Source organism: Capricornis sumatraensis, chromosome 1, assembly GCF_032405125.1.
Source record: "Capricornis sumatraensis isolate serow.1 chromosome 1, serow.2, whole genome shotgun sequence".
Classification (NCBI taxonomy): Eukaryota; Metazoa; Chordata; class Mammalia; order Artiodactyla; family Bovidae; genus Capricornis; species Capricornis sumatraensis.
In genome coordinates, this window is record NC_091069.1 from 44,321,925 (window position 1) to 44,342,070 (window position 20,146).

Here is a 20,146-nt window from a genome sequence, read left to right on the forward strand (position 1 = left end):
GCATCAGAGTCTTTTCTAATGAGTCAACTCTTCACATGAGGTAGCCAAAGTACTGGAGCTTCAGCTTTAGCATCATTCCTTCCAAAGAAATCCCAGGGTTGATCTCCTTCAGAATGGACTGGTTGGATCTCCTTGTAGTCTAAGGGACTCTCAAGAGTCTTCTCCAACACCACAGTTCAAAAGCATCAATTCTTTGGCACTCAGCTTTCTTCACAGTCTAACTCTCACATCCATACATAACCAGTGGAAAAACCATAGCCTTGACTAGACGGACCTTTGTTGGCAAAGTAATGTCTCTGCTTTTCAATATGCCAATATGTCCTTAGGGATCTGCTGCCTCATAAGAGAGCTGAAGGTTTGGCAACTGAAACAAAAGACTCCTTCCTCCAGGCCAGATGAAAAATTTAAGGATTCCTTTCCATTTTAGAAGTGGGGTCACTTCAGTTTATATTCTTCCCTAAAGAAGAACTCTTGAGAGATACTGGCAATTCCAAAGTGCCTCCACTTGCCTGGCCTAAAAATTTTCATTTTAAATGAAGGGCACAGGGCCGCCTCCCTGTTTCTAGCTCCTAATTAAACTTCTATGCTTATCTGTGACGAACAAGACTATCAGGACTTTTGGCATAGCCGGGCACCTCTGTAACAGATGGATCTCACTAAAGGTGACAGAAATGTCTATTAGGTGAAAACAAACAAAAATAGAAAAACAGAAAAAGGAAACAACCCAGATCCAAGTACCTTGGGAGAAAGATACTAACACAGGCTGTTTAACATACTTCATCATCTAGACAGAAATTCTGTTTACTTCTTATAAAATAAGGAAGAGATGATTGTTCACGTCCCCCATCTTCAATACCTAACTCAATGTTACAAATGTGTTTTGAAGCTACATTTCACTGATAGCTAGTCAGTTCTACAAATGTTGGTTAATTTAGAAAAATCATATATCAATAATAGCTAAAAACACTCCCACATGCCATACATTCCTTAATTTGTTATCTGGGCAGAAGTAAACACATAGACAAAATTAAAGGCAAGATAATCAACATTTTAAAGATAGTTTTCAGAGCAGAAATTAAATTACTGTTAACAATTAGTAAATATTTAACTTCTGAGGTGATTTAATGCCAACAGCCTCTCCCAAATACTGAAAAATGTTAATAAATGAGATATTTATCATAGCTCTTCCAAAAAAAGTCTATACAGAATTTCCACCATGTTAAAATCTTAAAAAAAAAAAAAGAAGAAGAATTTGGTGAAAGCACACAATCTAATCCTAAAATAGTATACTCTAACTGTACTCTTTCTAAAGGCTAAGTTTATTGACTCCAGTAAAACTACCAAAATGACTCAAACTGTGGTTCATAAATAACTTACATGTGAGCTAAGAAACATCATAAGAAACACACACAGTTATGTTCCATAAACAAAGATATGTTTCAACTAGCAATTTGCAATTTGATTATAATCTATAAAAAATGATAATAATGAATGAGCACATTGATACAACTTTTTTACACATAAAGAGTTTACGTGTTTTAAGGATAGGATAGAGTCACATAATTATAAAAATTACTTACAGAATTAACAAATTGATACTGTCTATATTTACAAATGCAGAGAACAGGTAACCATCTACATGTTGTGCAAAGTAAAATTAAAATTAAAAATGAATTAAAGCTTGAAAGATGAAGTAATTTACCAATTTTAAAATGCAAACAAAAAGACCTCTGAACTATACACGTTCGTTCAAACTGAAACACGATGGAAAATACAAAAAGTGCAGCATTTCTAAAGAACCAGACATTTCTACCACAATTATTTTCTGTTAAAAGAATTTTTCCTGTTCTGTCTTTGGAGAACCTTTTTTTTTTCCCTACGACAATCATCTTAAGAATGTTTTCAGGCACTACAATTTGTAACAATCAAAAAACAGTCTTCTAATGGGTCCACAGTATTCAAGAGATTAAAGCCCAATGCACTTTGGGGTTCAGCACCACTATTACTGTGACAGGTAACTAAAAACCCCTATAGAGCATTTTAAACTAGAATTAATGTGACATCAACCACACATGTTATCCTCTGGCTAACTTAGCTGTAATTTAGAGTTTGTCATAGGTTAAGTACCCCCACTAACTCCCATATTAAATAAAAAGTGACTTGGAATAAAATTCTACTAAATATAAAACCCCTAAAGAACATATATATCATTTGATTCTATGTCACAAACTGATTAAAACAGATCATGAAGTTACTATAAAACAATTTAAAAAGTATTTTGTTAGACTGAGAAACATCTACAAGACTCTGCTTTGTTGAAGTTAGATCCTGAAAGCCAGCCTGCATAGTCACATGCTTCCAAATAATGATGGAAACATTTAACTTACTTTATATTTTGGGCAAATGCCAAAAATGAGATAAAATTAAATTTAATTACAAAGTCTGAGCTGTTTGAGACATGAGAAAAGCCCAGAAAACAAACAAACAAAAAAGACAAAACACCACACCAAACTTTAGAGACTCATCCTGCCAAACAATAGCCTATCAATATATGTGATTGAAGGCTAAAAATGCACAGAACCCATGTTACTATCCTCCCTTCCAAGCCTAGCAAAGAAAGACCGAAAGCCTCACATTTAATACTAAACAAATAAATACTTAAAAAAAAAAAATACTACATGGGATCTTTGCCAGCTGCAGTAGGTCCAAACTTCAAGAACAGATTCGAAGAAACCCAAACACAAGACTCAAACTTGAGTTGTGACAAATATTCCAAACCTTATTCCTCCTGTTAATATGGCACCAAAAGCAAATAAAGAACAACCTGCATTTCTTCTACCCCTCTACAAATCTGAACAGCTTTTACAATAGAAGAACCAACAAGCCCATTACCTCTTCCACCTCTTTCCACTGCTGTTTCCTTCCCTTTCTCCTGTGTGAGGTGCTACTACAAAGTTCTGATTTTAAGTCATTTAAGACAGGGCTTTCAATGAATAAAGAATTTTGAAGAATAAGGAAGTGTGTTTAATCAAGAAGAATGTCTATTATTAAGCACCTGGCACAGACTAAGAAGCACAGCACTAGAACCCATTTCCCTTTGCAGTGACCTCTTTTATCCATTTCTGAATTCTTTAAGAAAGATTTGGAGTTTCTGGTAGGAAAAGAAGTATAGAACTTAGAAGCTTTCTTGGACCTAACATTCTCAAGTTACATTTCTGGCAATGGCAGCTGTGTTTTTAATGGAAGGTCAATTAAAGAATCCACTGACTAATACAAACTAGAACCTAAGATGTTTTGTCCCTCCTCACTTCCTAACAATAGAGAATTGATCCCCCTCCACTTCAGATAGAGAGCATTTTAGGGACAAAATACTTCATTACCTCACTCATAAAATCAAGACATTTTTAGAGATGAGAGAGAGCATTTAATCTACCCTCAACATTTTACAAATGAGGAAACTGAGGTTGAAAAGTTAAATGACCTACCCAAGGTCACAGAGCAGGCTAATGCTGGAAACAAAGCCAGTTTATTCTGAGCCCAATTCCACCACAGTGAGGTAGAAATATCCTGCTCATTTCTTCCAACTAGTCTGGCTCTCTCTAATCTTTGGCACAAAATCCCTAAGTAACATTCTCCTTCAAAAGCATTTCTATCAGAATGTCTTATTACAGGAAGCTCATATCAAACTGGGTTTACAAGTATTGTCTTAGTTGACTTAATGACAGTTCAGCCAACTGAGGATAGAACAGGCAGTAGCTTTTTAGACGCCTTTCCCCTGCCTCAACTTCCTAACTTTTCTGTTCCTGAGTACTAAGATTTGAACATCATGGACTTTTCCCTATCCAAGTGGTGCCAAAAAAGCAGGAAAGGGAGGAAAAGGGGAGGAGGAAAGCAACAGAACTGACAAGTATGAGATATTCAATCAAACAAATGATTGTTTTTGTTTCTTAATTCTGTTATTTCATTTTATCCATTTCAGCAACTAAGAAGTATACATAATACCCTTCCCCTGATATTCTGATACAGACACAGACAAAACAACTTCACATTTCAAAGCAGAAAGCTAGCTTCACAGGGAGCAGGCCAGAGAGAACACCAAGAGCAAGGAAGTGAGGAACCCTCCTTCCCAGGCCACCTCCTATCACTCAGATCTAATTAGTCCTAACCTTCTTTGAAAATGCATAAGGAGAGGTACCCAAAGTCACAGAACCGGCGAGCTCACTTAAACCAGGAAATGACCTGCGATCCAAATAAGCATAAAACTCTAAGAATGCAGTGGCAACCAGAAATAAGCATGAACAAAGCTGAGGATGGGCTTCCTACGTGGCACTAGTATAAAAGAACCCACCTGCCAATACAGTTGAGACACAGGTTTGATCTCTGGGTTGGGAAGATCCCCTGGAGGAGGGCATGGCAACCCACTCCAGTATTCTTGCCTGGAAAATCCCATGGATAGAGGACCCTGGCGGGCTACAGTCCATGGAGGGTCATACAGAGTTGGACACAACTGAAGAGACTTAGCACGCACGCACAAAGCTGAGAATATATGCTGACTAGATTTATGACCTATTAAAGCTAACCAGCCTCTCCTGGGCTCTTACTGCAGTCCTTTAAACTCAGCTGTTTGTGAATATTCCTCCTAAAAACACTCTTCTTCTATGGATTCAGCTACCCAGTATTATCCTACATCATCTCCTCTCTCTTATTATAACTATGCCTCAATTTCCATAACTGGCTCTTCCTTTCCTCTCCTACTCTCTGGGTTTCTAAAGATTCTGTTCCCAGACTATTTTCCCCTTCATTCATTCCCTTATTGCTCTCCTTACTGATAACTCCCAAATACATGCCCCTCATCCTGATCTTTTTTCCTAAGCTCCAGGTTAACATTCCCTACCACCTTCTAGACCTTTTCCACCTGGACACCCAGTTGGGTACCTCAAACTCAACATGGAAACCAAACTCATCATCTGAACTAAATTCATCTCCCTGCCCTGGCCTCCACGGCATTGACATTCTGCTAATCACTGGTAGGTGACCTAGAAACCTCAGCCAGTTGGCTCGTCCTTCCTTTCTCTTCACATTACATCCAAATCCAATACCAAACTTAACTGAATCACTACCATTCCATTTACTGCTTTTAATTCCTATTGCTGTGACCTTAATTTCACTCTTCTGGTCATGATGACAATAGTTTTCTAACTAGTCAACCCATCTGTCACTCTAATCTGGTGATACCAGGCAGAACGGATTTGTTCCCCTAAAACTGCAACTCTAACTATATCACTTCTCTTCTCCATTTGGTGGGATTTTCACTTGAAAAGAAATACAAATTCCCGAGCCAGGCACATCTTAAAAGCCAAGCTGAAGTACTTTTTTGGAGTAGCCAAAGCTAATGAAAGTGCTCAAGAAGAAAGCCTAAAGGTTCCAAGTTCCTGTTTCAATAGGACTTCTAAAACCTTAATATGCATACAGATCACCTGGAGGGCTTGTTAAAACATAGATTTTGGGGCAAGTTCCCGGAGATTCTGATTCTGGGTCTAGTGTGAGGAGAATTTGCATTTCTAATAACTGAATGTTGCTACTATTGCCTTGAGTAGCTCTGATATAGATTATACTCCAATTACCTAAACATGTTTGTAGCAGCCATGCACGTCAATGGTCTTCCTACCCCAGTGCTATTCTGGTCATCTGTTCTCTGTTTCAAGGCCTTCAAAGATGGCACTAGGCCCAGACTGGTTGAAAGCCTTCCCAAGGATTGGTTTAAATGTGAAACATAAAATGATTCTGGCCAGTGAGCCTCAAAGATATAGTTTGCCAAAGGACTTTGGATAAAGGCATTCCTCACTGAAAGAACAGAAACCTGAGAAAAATGAGTATGTGTCTACCCCTCACCTTGGGTTTCTTCTGATATTTAGTGACTCTGAAGAAAGCTGACCCAAGAAGGAGGCAAACATACTTAAAAGGACAGAAGAAAGAACTGATGCTGTTTTTGTACTGAATTAAACAACTCTGGAACATCCCACTTCAAGTCTCATTTTTTTTTTTAAGCCAACTGAGTCAGTATTTTTCTGCTGTATAAAATTAAAACCATCCTAACTATTGTAAGACTGTTCCAAAACACATATCTCAAGTGTCATTCAATGCTTTTAGAGAAGGGTGGGCAGAAATGAGGAGGAAAAAATAGAAATTAAAGGCCCAGTTGTGAATTCCAAAATCATAAGAATCATCCCAACAACTGGGAAACCTCTCTGATCTCTCAGCCCCCCAAAGCCTAAACTCTGTGTGACCTGTTAGCATCTGCTATTGTCGGGGGTGGCACTCCTAGAGTTCTAGGTAGTAAGTAGCTTCTGAACATTCAAAGAGGTCCCCCTTTTTACCCTAACTCTGCTATGTGGAGGTTTTAATCTGTACTGTATCAGACACATATCAAAACCCCCCAAAACTAATTCTTTGATGAGATGCCTGTCTGTAGCACTGTAGTGGTTTCAATAGCCAATAATATATCATTTGTCAGTGTTTAGTTTAAATGTAACCTCTTCCTAGAAATCTTTCTAAACTAAGCACAGTTGCCCATCATGTTTTCAGGTGGTAGATCCTTGAACCTCCCCTTTATGATATCATATTTTCTAGATTTATTCAATGTATATCTTACCCAGTAATATCCAAGAATATATCATATGTATTTTGTTCACCTCTGTAATCCCAATGCATTCTTAAAACAGAGTTAGGAACATAGCAGATTCTCAAGTAATGTTTATTAAATCAATGAGTAAGAGTCTATTATGATACAACTATCTCTGGGTATAAAGATGTTAGGGTCCAGTCCAGTGGAGGTAGTACCTGGTAAGGTCAAAGAGACAGTGTCAACAGCCATGATTTCCAGCCATGGAGAAGAAGGGCTAAGAAAAGTAGGGACAGTGTCTTGAGTACTTGAAGTCCCTAAGGTTTCTCAAGTAGAGGCTGATTTATCAGGCAGTTTCAGGGATGTGGTCAAAGAAATTTCAAGCTTGTAGGCCTAGACAAAATGATCGTTAAAGTTTTTTTAATTCTTTATTATTGTGTATAAATGTCACTGTAATGTTTTCACAAACTTTCGAGATTAAACAAAAATGGGTAATGTATATATTTTAATTTAGCTTGATTCAGGAAAAATACAGAAAAATAAAGTCCGTGTCATTTAATCATGAAGAAAAATCAATTAGTTGATTTTATACAATTTTATGTGATCTTTTAGTATTAAAAGTATTGTATTTTATATTTTAACCTATTAGTGTTAATTATTTTATATTATAAACTATGATTATTTACATTTGCAAAGACTTTTAAATAACTCATCCATGTATATCCTAACACTTGCACAGGTAAAAGCCATATGAATGCTATAAATGAGTTTTAACAAAAATTAAAAGGTACCAACCAGGCTTTTCAGAACTGTTCTAGCACCAGATATGCAGAGATACTTGATTATCAAGATTTTTGTTAATCATGCATTGCATGCTTATTTATTTTTTAACTGTTAGAATTTATACATAAACCAGATTTCTCATTAATAATTATGCTTAACCTTGCTCTCATACAAGATGGTAGCTCTTAAAACTAAAAACAAAAACAAAAAACAAACATACAGCAATTAAAAATAAAAAGAAAAACCCAGAAAATATCATTTCTGGAAAATAGAACATTCAGGAGAGATATGCCAACTAGTTAAATAACATCACTTGGCATCAAGTTTCATGGATAGTAGGGGCCTATCATACCCATTTGTTGAGAGGACAGTAAAGGGATACAGTATAAAACCAACATAAAGGACTAAAAAATGATTTAATAGGCTTGTCCTATAATTTGATATATGTACATTTATATAAAAAACTTAACCTTGGAAAGGCTTTAAAGTCAGTTCAGTTCAGTTGCTCAGTCGTGCCCAACTCTTTGCGACCCCATAAGCTATATAGCACACCTACAGGTCTCCCTGTCCATCGCCAGCTCTGGAGTTTACCCAAATTCATATCCATTTAGTCAGTGATGTCATCCAACCATCTCATCCTCTGTCGTCCCCTTCTCCTCCTGCCCTCAATCTTTCCCAGCATTGGGGTCTTTTCAAATGAGTCAGCTCTTTACATCAGGTTGCCAAAGTACTGGAGTTTCACCTTCAATATCAGTCCTTCCAATGAACACTCAGGACTGATCTTTAGGATGGACTGGTTGGATTTCCTTGCAGTCCAAGGGACTCTCAAGAGTCTTCGCCAACACCACAGTTCAAAAGCATCAATTCTTCAGCACCCAGCCTTCTTTATAGTTCAACTTTCACATCCATACATGACTACTGGAAAAACCATAGCCTTAACTAGATGGACCTTTGTTGACAAAGTAATGTTTGTCTGCTTTCTAATATTCTGTCCAGGTTGGTCATAACTTTTCTTCCAGGGAGTAAGCGTCTTTTAATTTCATGGCTGCAATCACCATTTGAGTGATTCTGGAGCCCCCCAAAATAAAGTCTGTCATTGTTTTCACATCTATTTGCCATGAAGTGACAGGATCGGATGCCATGATCTTAGTTTTCTGAATGTTGAGCTTTAAGCCAACTTTTTCACTCTCCACTTTCCCTTTCATCAAGAGGCTTTTTAGTTCCTCTTCACTTTCTGCTATAAGGGTGGTGTTATCTGCATATCTGAGGTTATTGATATTTCTCCCAGCAATCTTGATTCCAGCTTGTGCTTCTCCCAGCCCAGCATTTCTCATGATGTACTCTGCATAGAAGTTAAATAAGCAGGGTGAAAATATATAGCCTTGACGTACTCCTTTTCCTATTTGGAACCAGTCTGTTGTTCCATGTCCAGTTCTAACTGTTGTTTCCTGACCTGCATACAGATTTCTCAAGAGGCAGGTCAGGTGGTCTGGTATTCCCATCTCTTTCAGAATTTTCCACAGTTTATTGTGATCTACACAGTCAAAGGCTTTGGCATAGTCAATAAAGCAGAAAGAGATGTTTTCCTGGAACTCTCTTGCTTTTTCGATGATCCAGCAGATGCTGCCTATTTGATCTCTGGTTCCCCTGCCTTTTCTAAAACCAGCTTGAACATCTGGAAGTTCACGGTTACGTATTGCTGAAGCCTAGCTTAGAGAATTTTGACCATTACTTTACTAGTGTGTGGGATGAGTGCAATTGTATGCTAGTTTGAGCATTCTTTGGCATTGCCTTTCTTTGGGATTGGAATGAAAACTGATCTTTTCCAGTCCTGTGGCCACTGCAGAGTCTTCCAAATTTGCTGGCATATTGAGTGCAGCACTTTCACAGCATCACCTTTTAGGATTTGAAATAACTGGATGAGTCTAATTCCACTGAAAATGAAACAGGGCCCTAGAGATGCTGATTTGCCAAAGGACACAGTGACAGTGACAAGCAGGAATCCCAACCCTGCTGCCTGGTGCCCTGCTTCTCCTTCCTGGAGGAAGTTCTCCCCTTTCTCTGTTACAGTGCGTTTATTTACGTGGCTTGCCACCTCCAGGTTGTATGCTACCAAATCTGAAGGAAAACTGACAAAAATTCAAATATCTCTATTAAGTGAGGTTACTGCATAAGGTGAAAAATGAAAAACTACACATCAGAATAAACATTCTCTTGTGCTCTTCACTTTTCCTTCTATATTGTTTATTTTCTGGGCAATGAAAAATCGAAGAAAGCTTTTATGTACTCTATAAATATTTTATTACCAGGACTAAGCATTTTACCATTGGCATAAATGAACCTGCAAATGAACCCACAATGCAGAATTGTGTTACTCTGTTTTCCTGCACTCTTTGGAAGTTTTAAAATCCTAGGTAGGGTTGTAACATAAATGAAAATCACATCAGCCTTTGCCAGGGCAACAACCAGAGAGAAACACAAACTTCAATTACCTTTGTGGCCAAAGAGCAAGTAGAACCATTGTTAAACAGAGTGTCCCCTAGAATAGCATTTTTTACAATTTGAAGACTAACAATTAAACAGTAGACTGAGCATAATGAATATGTACATGAATATAACGAATAGTGGTTTGTTTTTTTTTTAAGATACACGTTAAAAAATCACAGAGAAACATGGAACTCTGTTGATTTATACAGAAAAACTAACAAGCATCTAGCAAGGTTTGGAAAACAAAACATTTTGTTGTTTATATAAGTAACTAAGATGACAACAGTCAATTTCTCCGTGGCTCTCAAAAACCATCCTTAATTTTTCAAAATGGTTTTGGGGGCACAGTCAATTTCATTTGGCAGTGACTGAGAAAAACAATGGGACTATTGGCAGAGGCAGAATTTGAGTCCTAGACAATTACTGCTCAACAAACTAAAGGAGATGCCTGCATCACCAGTCATGAGAACTGGGAAACAGATTTCAAACAGAGCATTATCCCCCTTTTCACACATAAACCCAACTGAAAAACACATAAAGTTTAATTTTCTTTCAATAGTTTAGCAACCCAACTTGCAAAGAATTTAGTAAGCTATTAATAGAAAGATGCATGGCTGGTGGTAGAATTTTAGAGATCTAAGACATATGGTTTCAATTAATAGTCACTGTGCCTGGGATAAGCCATCAAATTACCCAAGACCAAGACGTCCAAAATTCCAAATACCATTACACGAAGTTCAAAACATGATAGTTCAGAAATGAAACTGTAGGCTGTGACAAAAGGACACAGTCTAGAAAGCTAAGCTTCTACAGAGATCCCAAGCAATCAAAAGGGTGGAAAGTGAATTACATTTCCACATTCATTAAATCCCAAATTTTCAGAGGATCTCTCTAACAATTTTATTCTAATATCACTGGGATTTTCCCCACTAGCATAAATTCTGGATATGAGGATGAATCCTGTTACACAAGGTTAATACAGTCAACTCTTAATTATTCATATTTACAGGTAATCCAGAGTTAAACTTTCAAATACTTGTTTATACTAATTTTTCAGAAATGGAGAGATCCGATGGAACTCCTAATACCTGAACTTCCACAAAAAGTACCAAATTCAACTTGGTGGAAGCTGGAAAATTACAGTATATTATTCTTTGACTCAGAATATTTTTATTACAAGCCCAACTAATGTTCCTCAAACAAATAAGTATCTTTTAAGCAAAGTCATTACAATTCACAAGTTACTGGAATTTTCTATGAAGAAAAATAAATACAGAGAGAATGGGAAGTGACTATGAACTGTGAATGTGAACTATTAGTATATTACAAGAAAAATGTGACATAATATTACAAAATTAATAGTTTGTAACTGGGCCACCAGGGAAGCCCAAGAATACTGGAGTGGGAAGCCTATCCCTTCTCCAGGGGATCTTCCAGCCCTAGGAAATCAAACCAGGGTATCCTACATTGCAGGCAGTTTCTTTACCAACTGAGCTACCAGGGAAGCCTCAATATTACAAAATTAACATTGTAATTTCCTTTTAAAGTTATTTTTCAATTTACCTTCAGAATATTAAAATGGCACTTCCAAGAAGTATACCAGTTAATATTTCTTATTTCTCTAATGTTCAATTTCTTTTCTTTATGAGTGCTCAGCTCAGTCGTGTCTGACTCTTGCCACCCTGTGGACTGTAGCCCTCCAGGCTCGGTCCGTGGAATCTTCAAGGCAGGAATACTAGAGTGGGTAGCCATTTCCCCCTCCAGGGGATCTTCCTGACCCATGAATCAAACTTGGGTCTCCTGAATTGGCAGGTGGATCCTTTACCACTGAGCCACCTGGTAGACTCTCACAAATGAAAATCATCCATTTTACTGGAAGAAAGACCCAGTTATCAAAATCACCCATTTTACTGGAACAAAGATGATCTGACCAAGATCCACATTAAAAAACAAAGAGTGTTCATCAGTACAACTCTTTGAATTTCTTTTAATTTTTCATGTATAATTGTGTCTATGAATTTAACTAAATCCTTCTCTTTCTTAAGCAACATAATGAATGCTAAGCTACATCTTTAAAAAATGAGAAGTGTGCCTTAATCATTGCTTTGGCACCTCTAGCCTTGCCTCAAATCCATGCCACAAGCTCCCTGGGCTGAAAACATCCTAGTCATCTAAATAGTCAGCTACAGGCTAAATTTGGTCTCAGGATTTGAGAAGAACCAGGCTTAGGCCTGACCTCTACAACCAAGCCCCAGAATGCTTCTCACCCTGATGTTCATCTGAGACCCCTCCTGTTATAATTAGTTCAACTAATCTTCCCTGGCTAGCTGCCATTGACCAAACAAGAATCACCAAACTAAAGTCACGAAAAGAGAATTCCAACAAATGGAAAAGTTGACAGGCCTCAAATATTTTTTAAGTGACACAGAGGCACTCAAATGGCTTTTCCTGAAATAGAAGGAAGGACTTCAACTTAAGAATATTAAGGGACATTTTTATATAATTCAGATAGATTAAGTTTTTTTTTTTTAAGTTCCTCTAGGGACTTTCCTGGTAGCCCAATAGTTAAGGCTCTGCGCTTCCATTTCAGGAGCATGGGTTTGACCCCTGCTTGGGGAACTATGACCTGCATGCGGAACAGACAAAAAAAAACTTTTTTTTAATTTAAAAAAAAAAAGAAAGAAAGAGATGTTTCAAAGTTCCTCTAAATTACAGCATAAGTAAATAACACAGCCTTAGTTGGCTAGGTGACAATAGGCCCAGCACCATTTATAAGTTTCAAATCATGTATGGAGATTGCCCTGTAGCTCTCAGACCCTTTGGGAAGCCAAATTCCAAATACACCCATTGACACACCTGGCAAAAGTCCTAGCTGCTGATGAACCAGCAGGTCACAGGAAGAGGTGTCACCTCCAACTATGACAAGTAGTAGATACACTTATATTTAGTACTCAATCAAATAGTAGTCACATTTATTTAGAATAATTGAGGATCCTGCAACAACCCCTGGGATGGAGAAACCTAGCAAATGGAGATGAAATTTTACAGGCAGACAGAAGGTGACATGAGGGCAGAATACACCAATTAGGGAATTAAGCCAGAGATCCAATAAACAATCCTCCTATGAGAAGGAATCTTAAGTGCCTGAGGAACACAGACTTGAGAGATGCCCAAAGTAAGTTAAATCTTCTTCTGGCTGAGTATTACATATACTGAGAATTCTCCTACCTACTGATGTTAAATATTTTTATTAGTTAAATACTTCTACCTAATAACTTACAGTCAAAGTGCTTAAGAATGGAGATACTTAGCATTCTAATAATGTACAGAGCCTAGATTTGAGACAAGAGATTCAAGCCAAGTGTAGAAACCAGATTTCAGGACATTTAAATATACATGCACACAACACACAGATATAATACCCAGATCTGTGCCCATCATAAGGGATACAAGAGAAATCCCAATTTAGCATATTAGAAGAGCTCAAAATTTTGTTGTTGACTGGACTGAAACAAAAACTGTCACCAATTATGTATTCACATCATTGTTCAAGCTTTCCCCTCCAACTCCATACTTTAAAAATATATGTATCACCAAGTTGCTGAAGGCCTGAACACCAAAACTGGAATAGGAAAATAAAGAACTGTCATAGGTGACTTGTTCTGCTTCTGTTGGTGACATGTGGTTATATTTATGGTGGCAATGCTATCCAAAAAGCCATCATCATTTTAAGAAAGGAAAGGAAAGTTTACTGCCCATCAAACTGCACTCACATAATTCGTCTCATTTCAGCTTCTCAAAAACCCTATGGCATAACTGTTAATACCCAATGTTTATATAAGTATTAATAGAAATGAAGATTCAGAAAAGTTATGTGTCTATGATCACCTATCAGTAACAGGATTCAAACCTGGGTCCATCCCTTTTTCCTTTCTCAGCAACTATGTTAGAGGTGTTATTAATAAACTACAACCAAATGTGGGCTAAACTACTAAAAAAGTACAAGAAAAGTGCTGTGTTTCTCATCTGTCATCTGTGACAGGTTCTTTCAGAGCATCTACCACTTCAAGACACTGTATTTCCCCCAGGGATATAATATTATCTTTGCCCACAGGGAACTAACAGTCTAGCTGGAGAAAGGAGCCATTGTTCCTGGTAAGTTTTTAGCTTAGGAGGCAACAAAAGGTACTAGAATGGACAAGTGTTAAGACACATTTATATACGAATTTAAGATACTTAAATTTCATCACCTGTAAATATACTACCTCTCAGGGTTCTTGTGAAGCTTAAATGAGACAACATACAAAAACAGCTTCAGTTCAGTTCAGTCACTCAGTTGTGTCTGACTCTTTGTGACCCCATGAATTGCAGGCCTCCCTTAGGGGCCTAATATTTGTCCATTCCTTTCCTTATGAAGTGGTACAAGCTAAGTATCAATGCACAGAAATATCAGTAAGTACAACAGCAAAGATCAATTTCATCTACTACCAAAAAATTCAAAAACAAAAATCCCAACCCTTTTACTTAAAAAACTGATATGTGGAGACAATGGATTTATGTGCCAATAAAGTTTATCACTTATCACAGCAACAGAGTTAATACACAGAGAATTTACTTGTACTTGAAGTACAAATTTAAACAATGATAAACAGGAGCAAAATCATGTTATAATTTTTTTTCAGAGGGGAGAGGTGTGTCATCTTTTTGTGCAAAATTGTCAAATTTAAAAATGAAAACTACCATTTAGAGCAAAATTGGATGGCAAGTAAATGCAGTGTTGGATTGAATCATGGAAAGTCTGTCTGTGGTTCAGTAACGTTACTGGTGATAATTTCTTAGTTTTGATGTATGTGAGACTTTTTTTTACAAATCTAAAGGTATCCCAAGATAAAAAAGTTTAGTAAAAAAGAAAAAGTGGATGACAAGAGAAAGGAATAACAACATACCCAGGTATTGCCACTTAATATCTCCTGAAAGCAGTTAGTTAGCCATTAACAGCAAAAGACTTGACACCAGTCAACGTGCAGCACCCCTTCTGTAAGCTGCTCTAAACCATAACAACAAGGAACATCTGGAGTTTAATAATATTCTCAATCCTTAAAAAGAAATGACTTATCCACTTTTCTCTAGCACATTATTTCAATACTGGCTTTCTGGTAATTAAATGTTATCATTAAAAAAACAAGCAAACTTCTGACAGTTACCTCTACTTTCTGTTCTTGACTAAGACATTTATTCAGTCTGAACATAAAGAAGCATCCTTCACCACATATAAACCATAATATGAATTTAGAAGTTTAATGAAAAGTGACATTTCTGAGCTTAGTGCTAAAGGCAGATAAGAATCCCATCTGTTTTCAAAATAATGCAGGCAGTCAAAGTCTCTTATTATATAAAACTCAAGAGTTAATAAAGTGATATAAAACCTACTATGACATTTTTATTCCCAGGGCCAAATGATGGCCATTATTGACACAATTTTTTAAAAGTACATCTGCATTTATTCAGAGCCACATTAAGTGGTTGTGAACTTTACTAGCTGTGTTTTCAGCAAGATGGCTGAAGCTTTCACACTCTTGGGTCCTCAAAAAAAGGGTTTCCTTGCATACAGAGAAGACAAGTCCCATGCTACACACTGATGTCAGAGGTTTAAGGTAGCACCAATTTCAAAGTGTACACACACACATACACACACATAACATTACTGCTTAATTCAGTTGAGATGCATTCTTTAAACCTTTTCCAAACACACACGTAGAATTAAGAGAGCAATTTGCTAATTTCAAAGAAACCGTAATAATCTTTACAGATTTCAAAGGAGGGAAAAAACAAACAAACAAACAGCAATGCAGCAAAGTCATTTCTTCTGCTGAAATGACCTCCAACTTCTACGAGCTACTCCCTGTTTCGCAATAAATGAATCTGAGACTCAGACCACGTACACACAAACGGAGAAGCTGAGAACACTACAGCTTCCCCAACCGTCCTGGCTAAACCCACCTGCCTTTCCTCAACCCTCTCAGTTCCCCTTCCCGTCCACACCCAGAGTTACCTCGACTTCGACCACGAAAAGAGAACAGGGATCAATCGGCAGCCAAAATCCTGTTTTATCATCATTCACAGCCACTATCCCGGGAAGCCAGGGTGCTACTAACCTGATTTCAGGGAGGCAGAACTAAATGCAGCAGAGTACAAGGGTATAAATGATACGTTATCTGAAACGCCAACCCAGCAGCTCAAGACAGCTCAAATGTCAATTTATAGAAAAGGGTTTCGCAAATAGTATCTCAAATGAACATTTCCACTTCCAAACCACCCACCAACCTCTCCACTGCCGGTCCCCAAGTTCGGTACTGCTAGAGCAACCCGGGAGATAAGAAGCGTGTCTTACCTTGTACAAATCTCGACATTTTAGGGATTTATTAAAATACTCTGGCTTACAAATATATTTAAATGTCTAGAGGAGTCAACGCTATAGAGGTTTTTCTTCCACTTCTGCTTTAACAAATGACGAATTCTTTCTTCTCTTCCTATGTTTGGCCACTTAGAGTATTTACTCAAAAAACTAAAACTGCCTCCAAAAAAAAAAAAAAAACTTAACCCCCTTCCCCACTTTCAAAAGACAGAAACTTGGTGCGACTGAGTCTGCTTGGAACTCCAGCCTACACTGCACCCCTGACACAAATGAGGGCCAGCTGGAGGCTCCCGGAAAAGGTAAAATCACACGAACTTAAATTTCATCAATGAAAGAGGCGGATCTAGAGCGGCTTCACCGCCCCCCCCCCCCTCCGCCGGGTCCCCACGCCCTCGGGGGCTGGACAGCCGCAGGCACAGGCGGGCCGCACCCCTACACCCCCTCCCCTTGCTGCCTTCCGGCCTCAGGACGGTTCCCGGGGAAACTCAGGCCAACAGCGGTCCCCGCCCCAGCAGGGATCGGGAGGAGGGGGAGGCCTGCCAAGGGGGGCGATGCAGTCGTTTCTACCCGCTCAGAAACATCCCGGGACTTGGAGGCGCGAAGAATTCGGCGTGCAGTCTGGAGGCGGGCCGGGGCCTCCAGACGCCAGCCTCCCAGCTGCGAGCGGCCGCGGCTTTTTCCCGGGAGGGGCCGAAAGCTACAGAGCCCCTCCCCCGCAGCGGACACTAGGGGGCCACCCGCGAGGGGAGAACCCGTGTGCCGCCCCGAATCCGAGGGACAGGAGTCAGCCCCAACCCTCACACATTCTAGTTTCTCTTGGCCGAACCCCAAATTCGGCCTCCGGGGCCAAAGTGCAGGTTGAGTAGACGGGCTGTACAAGCCTCAGAAAGGGCAACACACTCGCCCTTAGAGTGGTGGGAAGCCCGCCCCGGCCCCTCCCCAAACCGCCACCGAGACCCACCTTCCTCCTCTTCCTTTAGCAGCTGGGAAACTGGGGGCGTTTGTGGCGCCCCTGGAAGAAGGCTTGCAGGCTGAGAGAATGTCACCTCTGAGGCACCCTTCTCTCTCCCTCTCTCCCCTCACAAATGCACACCTCGAGCCCCTCGCTAGTTGTCACAGCCCAGCTGCTGACCCTGTCCGTCCACCTAGCTGCGGGATTCCGACAGCCAAAGCCCCCACTTTCTCCTAAACACCTCCCATCCCCCTCCATTTGGAGCAGCCCCTTCAATGCGGAAATGTCCCCACCTCGCAGACAGACAGGAGCAGCCTCCAGTCAGGAGCCGAGGCGGGTTCAGGGCCTGGCCAATGAGACGCACGGAGGTGGCAGGGGGTAGGGCGTCTGCGGCCTGAGGCAGCCCAGCCGAGCCGAAGCTGGGATGGGAGCCGCGCGTTCTGCGGTTGTGAAAGGAGTGTTTCACCAGTACAACTCCCAGCCTTCCACAGATACTTTAGCAAGAGAGAGAACCTGAAGCACGATTGGTTATTTTCGTACTGCTTAAAAATGTTTCCGCTTACCAGAGATTGAAGATAGTTGTGTACCCGGCGGATAGAGCCAGATCGCCCTCCGCCCCCCCCACCCCCGCCCCAAAAGCAACTACCCTGAGAGCCAGGCCCTTCTCAGTAAACACAAACTCTTCTCACACAGCTGGTGTCGGGAGGGTTAAGGAATAAGCAGTTGGATGTGTGGTACTTACTAACAGGAGGAGAAATGTAGGGCATCGGAGAAAATGCCATGTGAAGGCTCTCGCACCAGAATACCACCCCGGTTCCAATTCCTACAGAGATTTTCGCTGTGCTAGACGGTTTCCTTTTCTGATAAAAGGGGAAATGGCTTAGGTTACCCATCATGAGATGCTTACCGTTTAGTGGACTCTTGAAGTCCTCAAGGAAAGAGGATTTTAAAAGCTAGAACGTTGGCAGTGACTCGGAGACTGCAAGAAGGCCCGCCCAACGCCGCTAAATCACACCTGGTATTGCCAAGCCTATATGACCCAGTGCGCCGGCCATTGGGTGTATCTCAGACTTTACAAGTCATGACTCAACCCGCCTGCACTGGGACAAGTGAACTGTCAGCGCTATCTTAAGGTGCCTTCTATAAATCAAGTCATTCTAGAAGAGTTTGAGGCATTGGAAAACGCTAATCAACCAAGGTAAGCGAGAGTTTTTAAGTGACTCATTCTGTAAACAAACTAATCTTTTTACTGCTGCATATTCCTATGGGAATGTTACTGAAGTAACATAGAAAAGGCCAGTGATTCATTTGTCATACTGGAGAACGATAACCTTTCATATAATATTTTTTCTGTGAAGTCCAAAAAGATCACACCCCAAAACCTCTCAGCTATAAAAGTAGTTTCCACAAATAAAACCAAAGAAGTGTGTAGAATCCAAATGTCTACCCTTCAATAGAAGCCTTTATGTACAGTAGAGGAATTTTTCCAGCACTAGGTAAGCAGTATTTATCCATCAGCGTCAACACCAAAATAAAATACTACCAAAAATTTGAGCCCCATAGCGTTGCTTAGCTGCTGCTGCGGCTGCTAAGTCGCTTCAGCCCTGTCAGACTCTGCGCGAACCCATAGACGGAAGCCCGCCAGGCTCCCCCATCCCTGGGATTCTCCAGGCAAGAACACTGGAGTGGGTTGCCCTTTCCTTCTCCAATGCATGGAAGTGAAAAGTGAAAGGGGAGTTGCTCAGTCGTGTCTGACTCTTAGCGACCCCATGGACTGCAGCCCACCAGGCTCCGCGGTCCATGGGATTTTCCAGGCAAGAGCACTGGAGTGGGGTGCCATTGCCTTCTCCGTTGCTTAGCTGAAAGGTAATAAAGTTGAACAGTGGGGAAGAGTCTTTAATTATGGAGGTTTTATTGTAAGAAGGATGATCAGTTATTTTCTACCTACCAAAAAATTAAGGGAGAGGAATTGAGTTTTAATTGCAGCAAGAGTTTTTGGTAAAATTTAAGAATGACATCTTGGTTTATGAGTGATTATATATTAAGATATAGTATCAAAGGATGTTGTACACTTGCTGCCTCAAGAAATCTCTAAAAAGAAACTGCCTGTCTTCAGTGGTTAAATCATATCAATTCAGAGGCTGGCTCTTAGAGAAGTAAAACTCTACAAGCTGTATTCCCAAATATTATTTCAAATCAGTTCAGTTCACTTCAGTCGCTCAGTCATGTCCAACTCTTGCCGACCCCATGGACTGCAGCACGCAGCCTTCCCTGTCCATTACCAACTCCCAGAGTTTACTCAAATTCATGTCCATTGAGTTGGTGATGCCATCCAACCCCTCATCCTCTGTCATCCCCTTCTCCTCCCACCTTCAGTCTTTACCAGCATCCGGGTCTTCTCAAATGAGTCAGTTCTTCATATCAGGTGGCCAAAGTATTAGAGTTTCAGCTTCAACATCAGTCCTTCCAATGAACACCCGGGACTGATTTCCTTTAGGATGAACTGGTTGGATCTCCTTGCAGTCCAAGGGACTCTCAAGAGTCTTCTCCAACACCACAGTTCAAAAGCATCAGTTCTTCTGTGCTCAGCTTTCTTTATAGTCCAACTCTCACATCCATACATGACCACTGGAAAAACCATAGCCTTGACTAGACGGACCTTTGTTGGCAAAGTAATGTCTCTGCTTTTTAATATGCTGTCTAGATTGTTCTAACTTTTCTTCCAAGGAGCAAGCATCTTTTAATTTCATGGCTGCAGTCACCATCTGCAGTGATTTTGGAGCCCCTCAAAATAAAATCAGCCACTGTTTCTGCTGTTTCCCCATCTATTTGCCATGAAGTGATGGGACCAGATGCCATGAAGTGATGGGACCGGATGCCATGATCT

General features: G+C 39.9%; 1 protein-coding gene across 2 annotated transcripts in view; it reads right to left on the reverse strand.

Moving 5' to 3' along the window:
• Positions 1–17,482, reverse strand: part of UGP2 (UDP-glucose pyrophosphorylase 2) — a 57,525-nt gene extending 40,043 nt beyond the window's left edge. Inside the window, exon 1 of one of the 2 annotated variants that reach the window (XM_068980667.1) lies at positions 17,269–17,482. Coding sequence is in view for 1 of the 2 variants with exons in the window: in XM_068980658.1 (XP_068836759.1) it covers positions 16,284–16,302 (19 nt within the window). In the remaining variant the exon portion in view is untranslated. Of the gene's footprint in view, positions 1–16,283; positions 16,597–17,268 lie in introns of those variants that run through there. The other variant, XM_068980658.1, reaches the window with a different exon arrangement.
• Between the last annotated feature and the right edge of the window lie 2,664 nt (positions 17,483–20,146).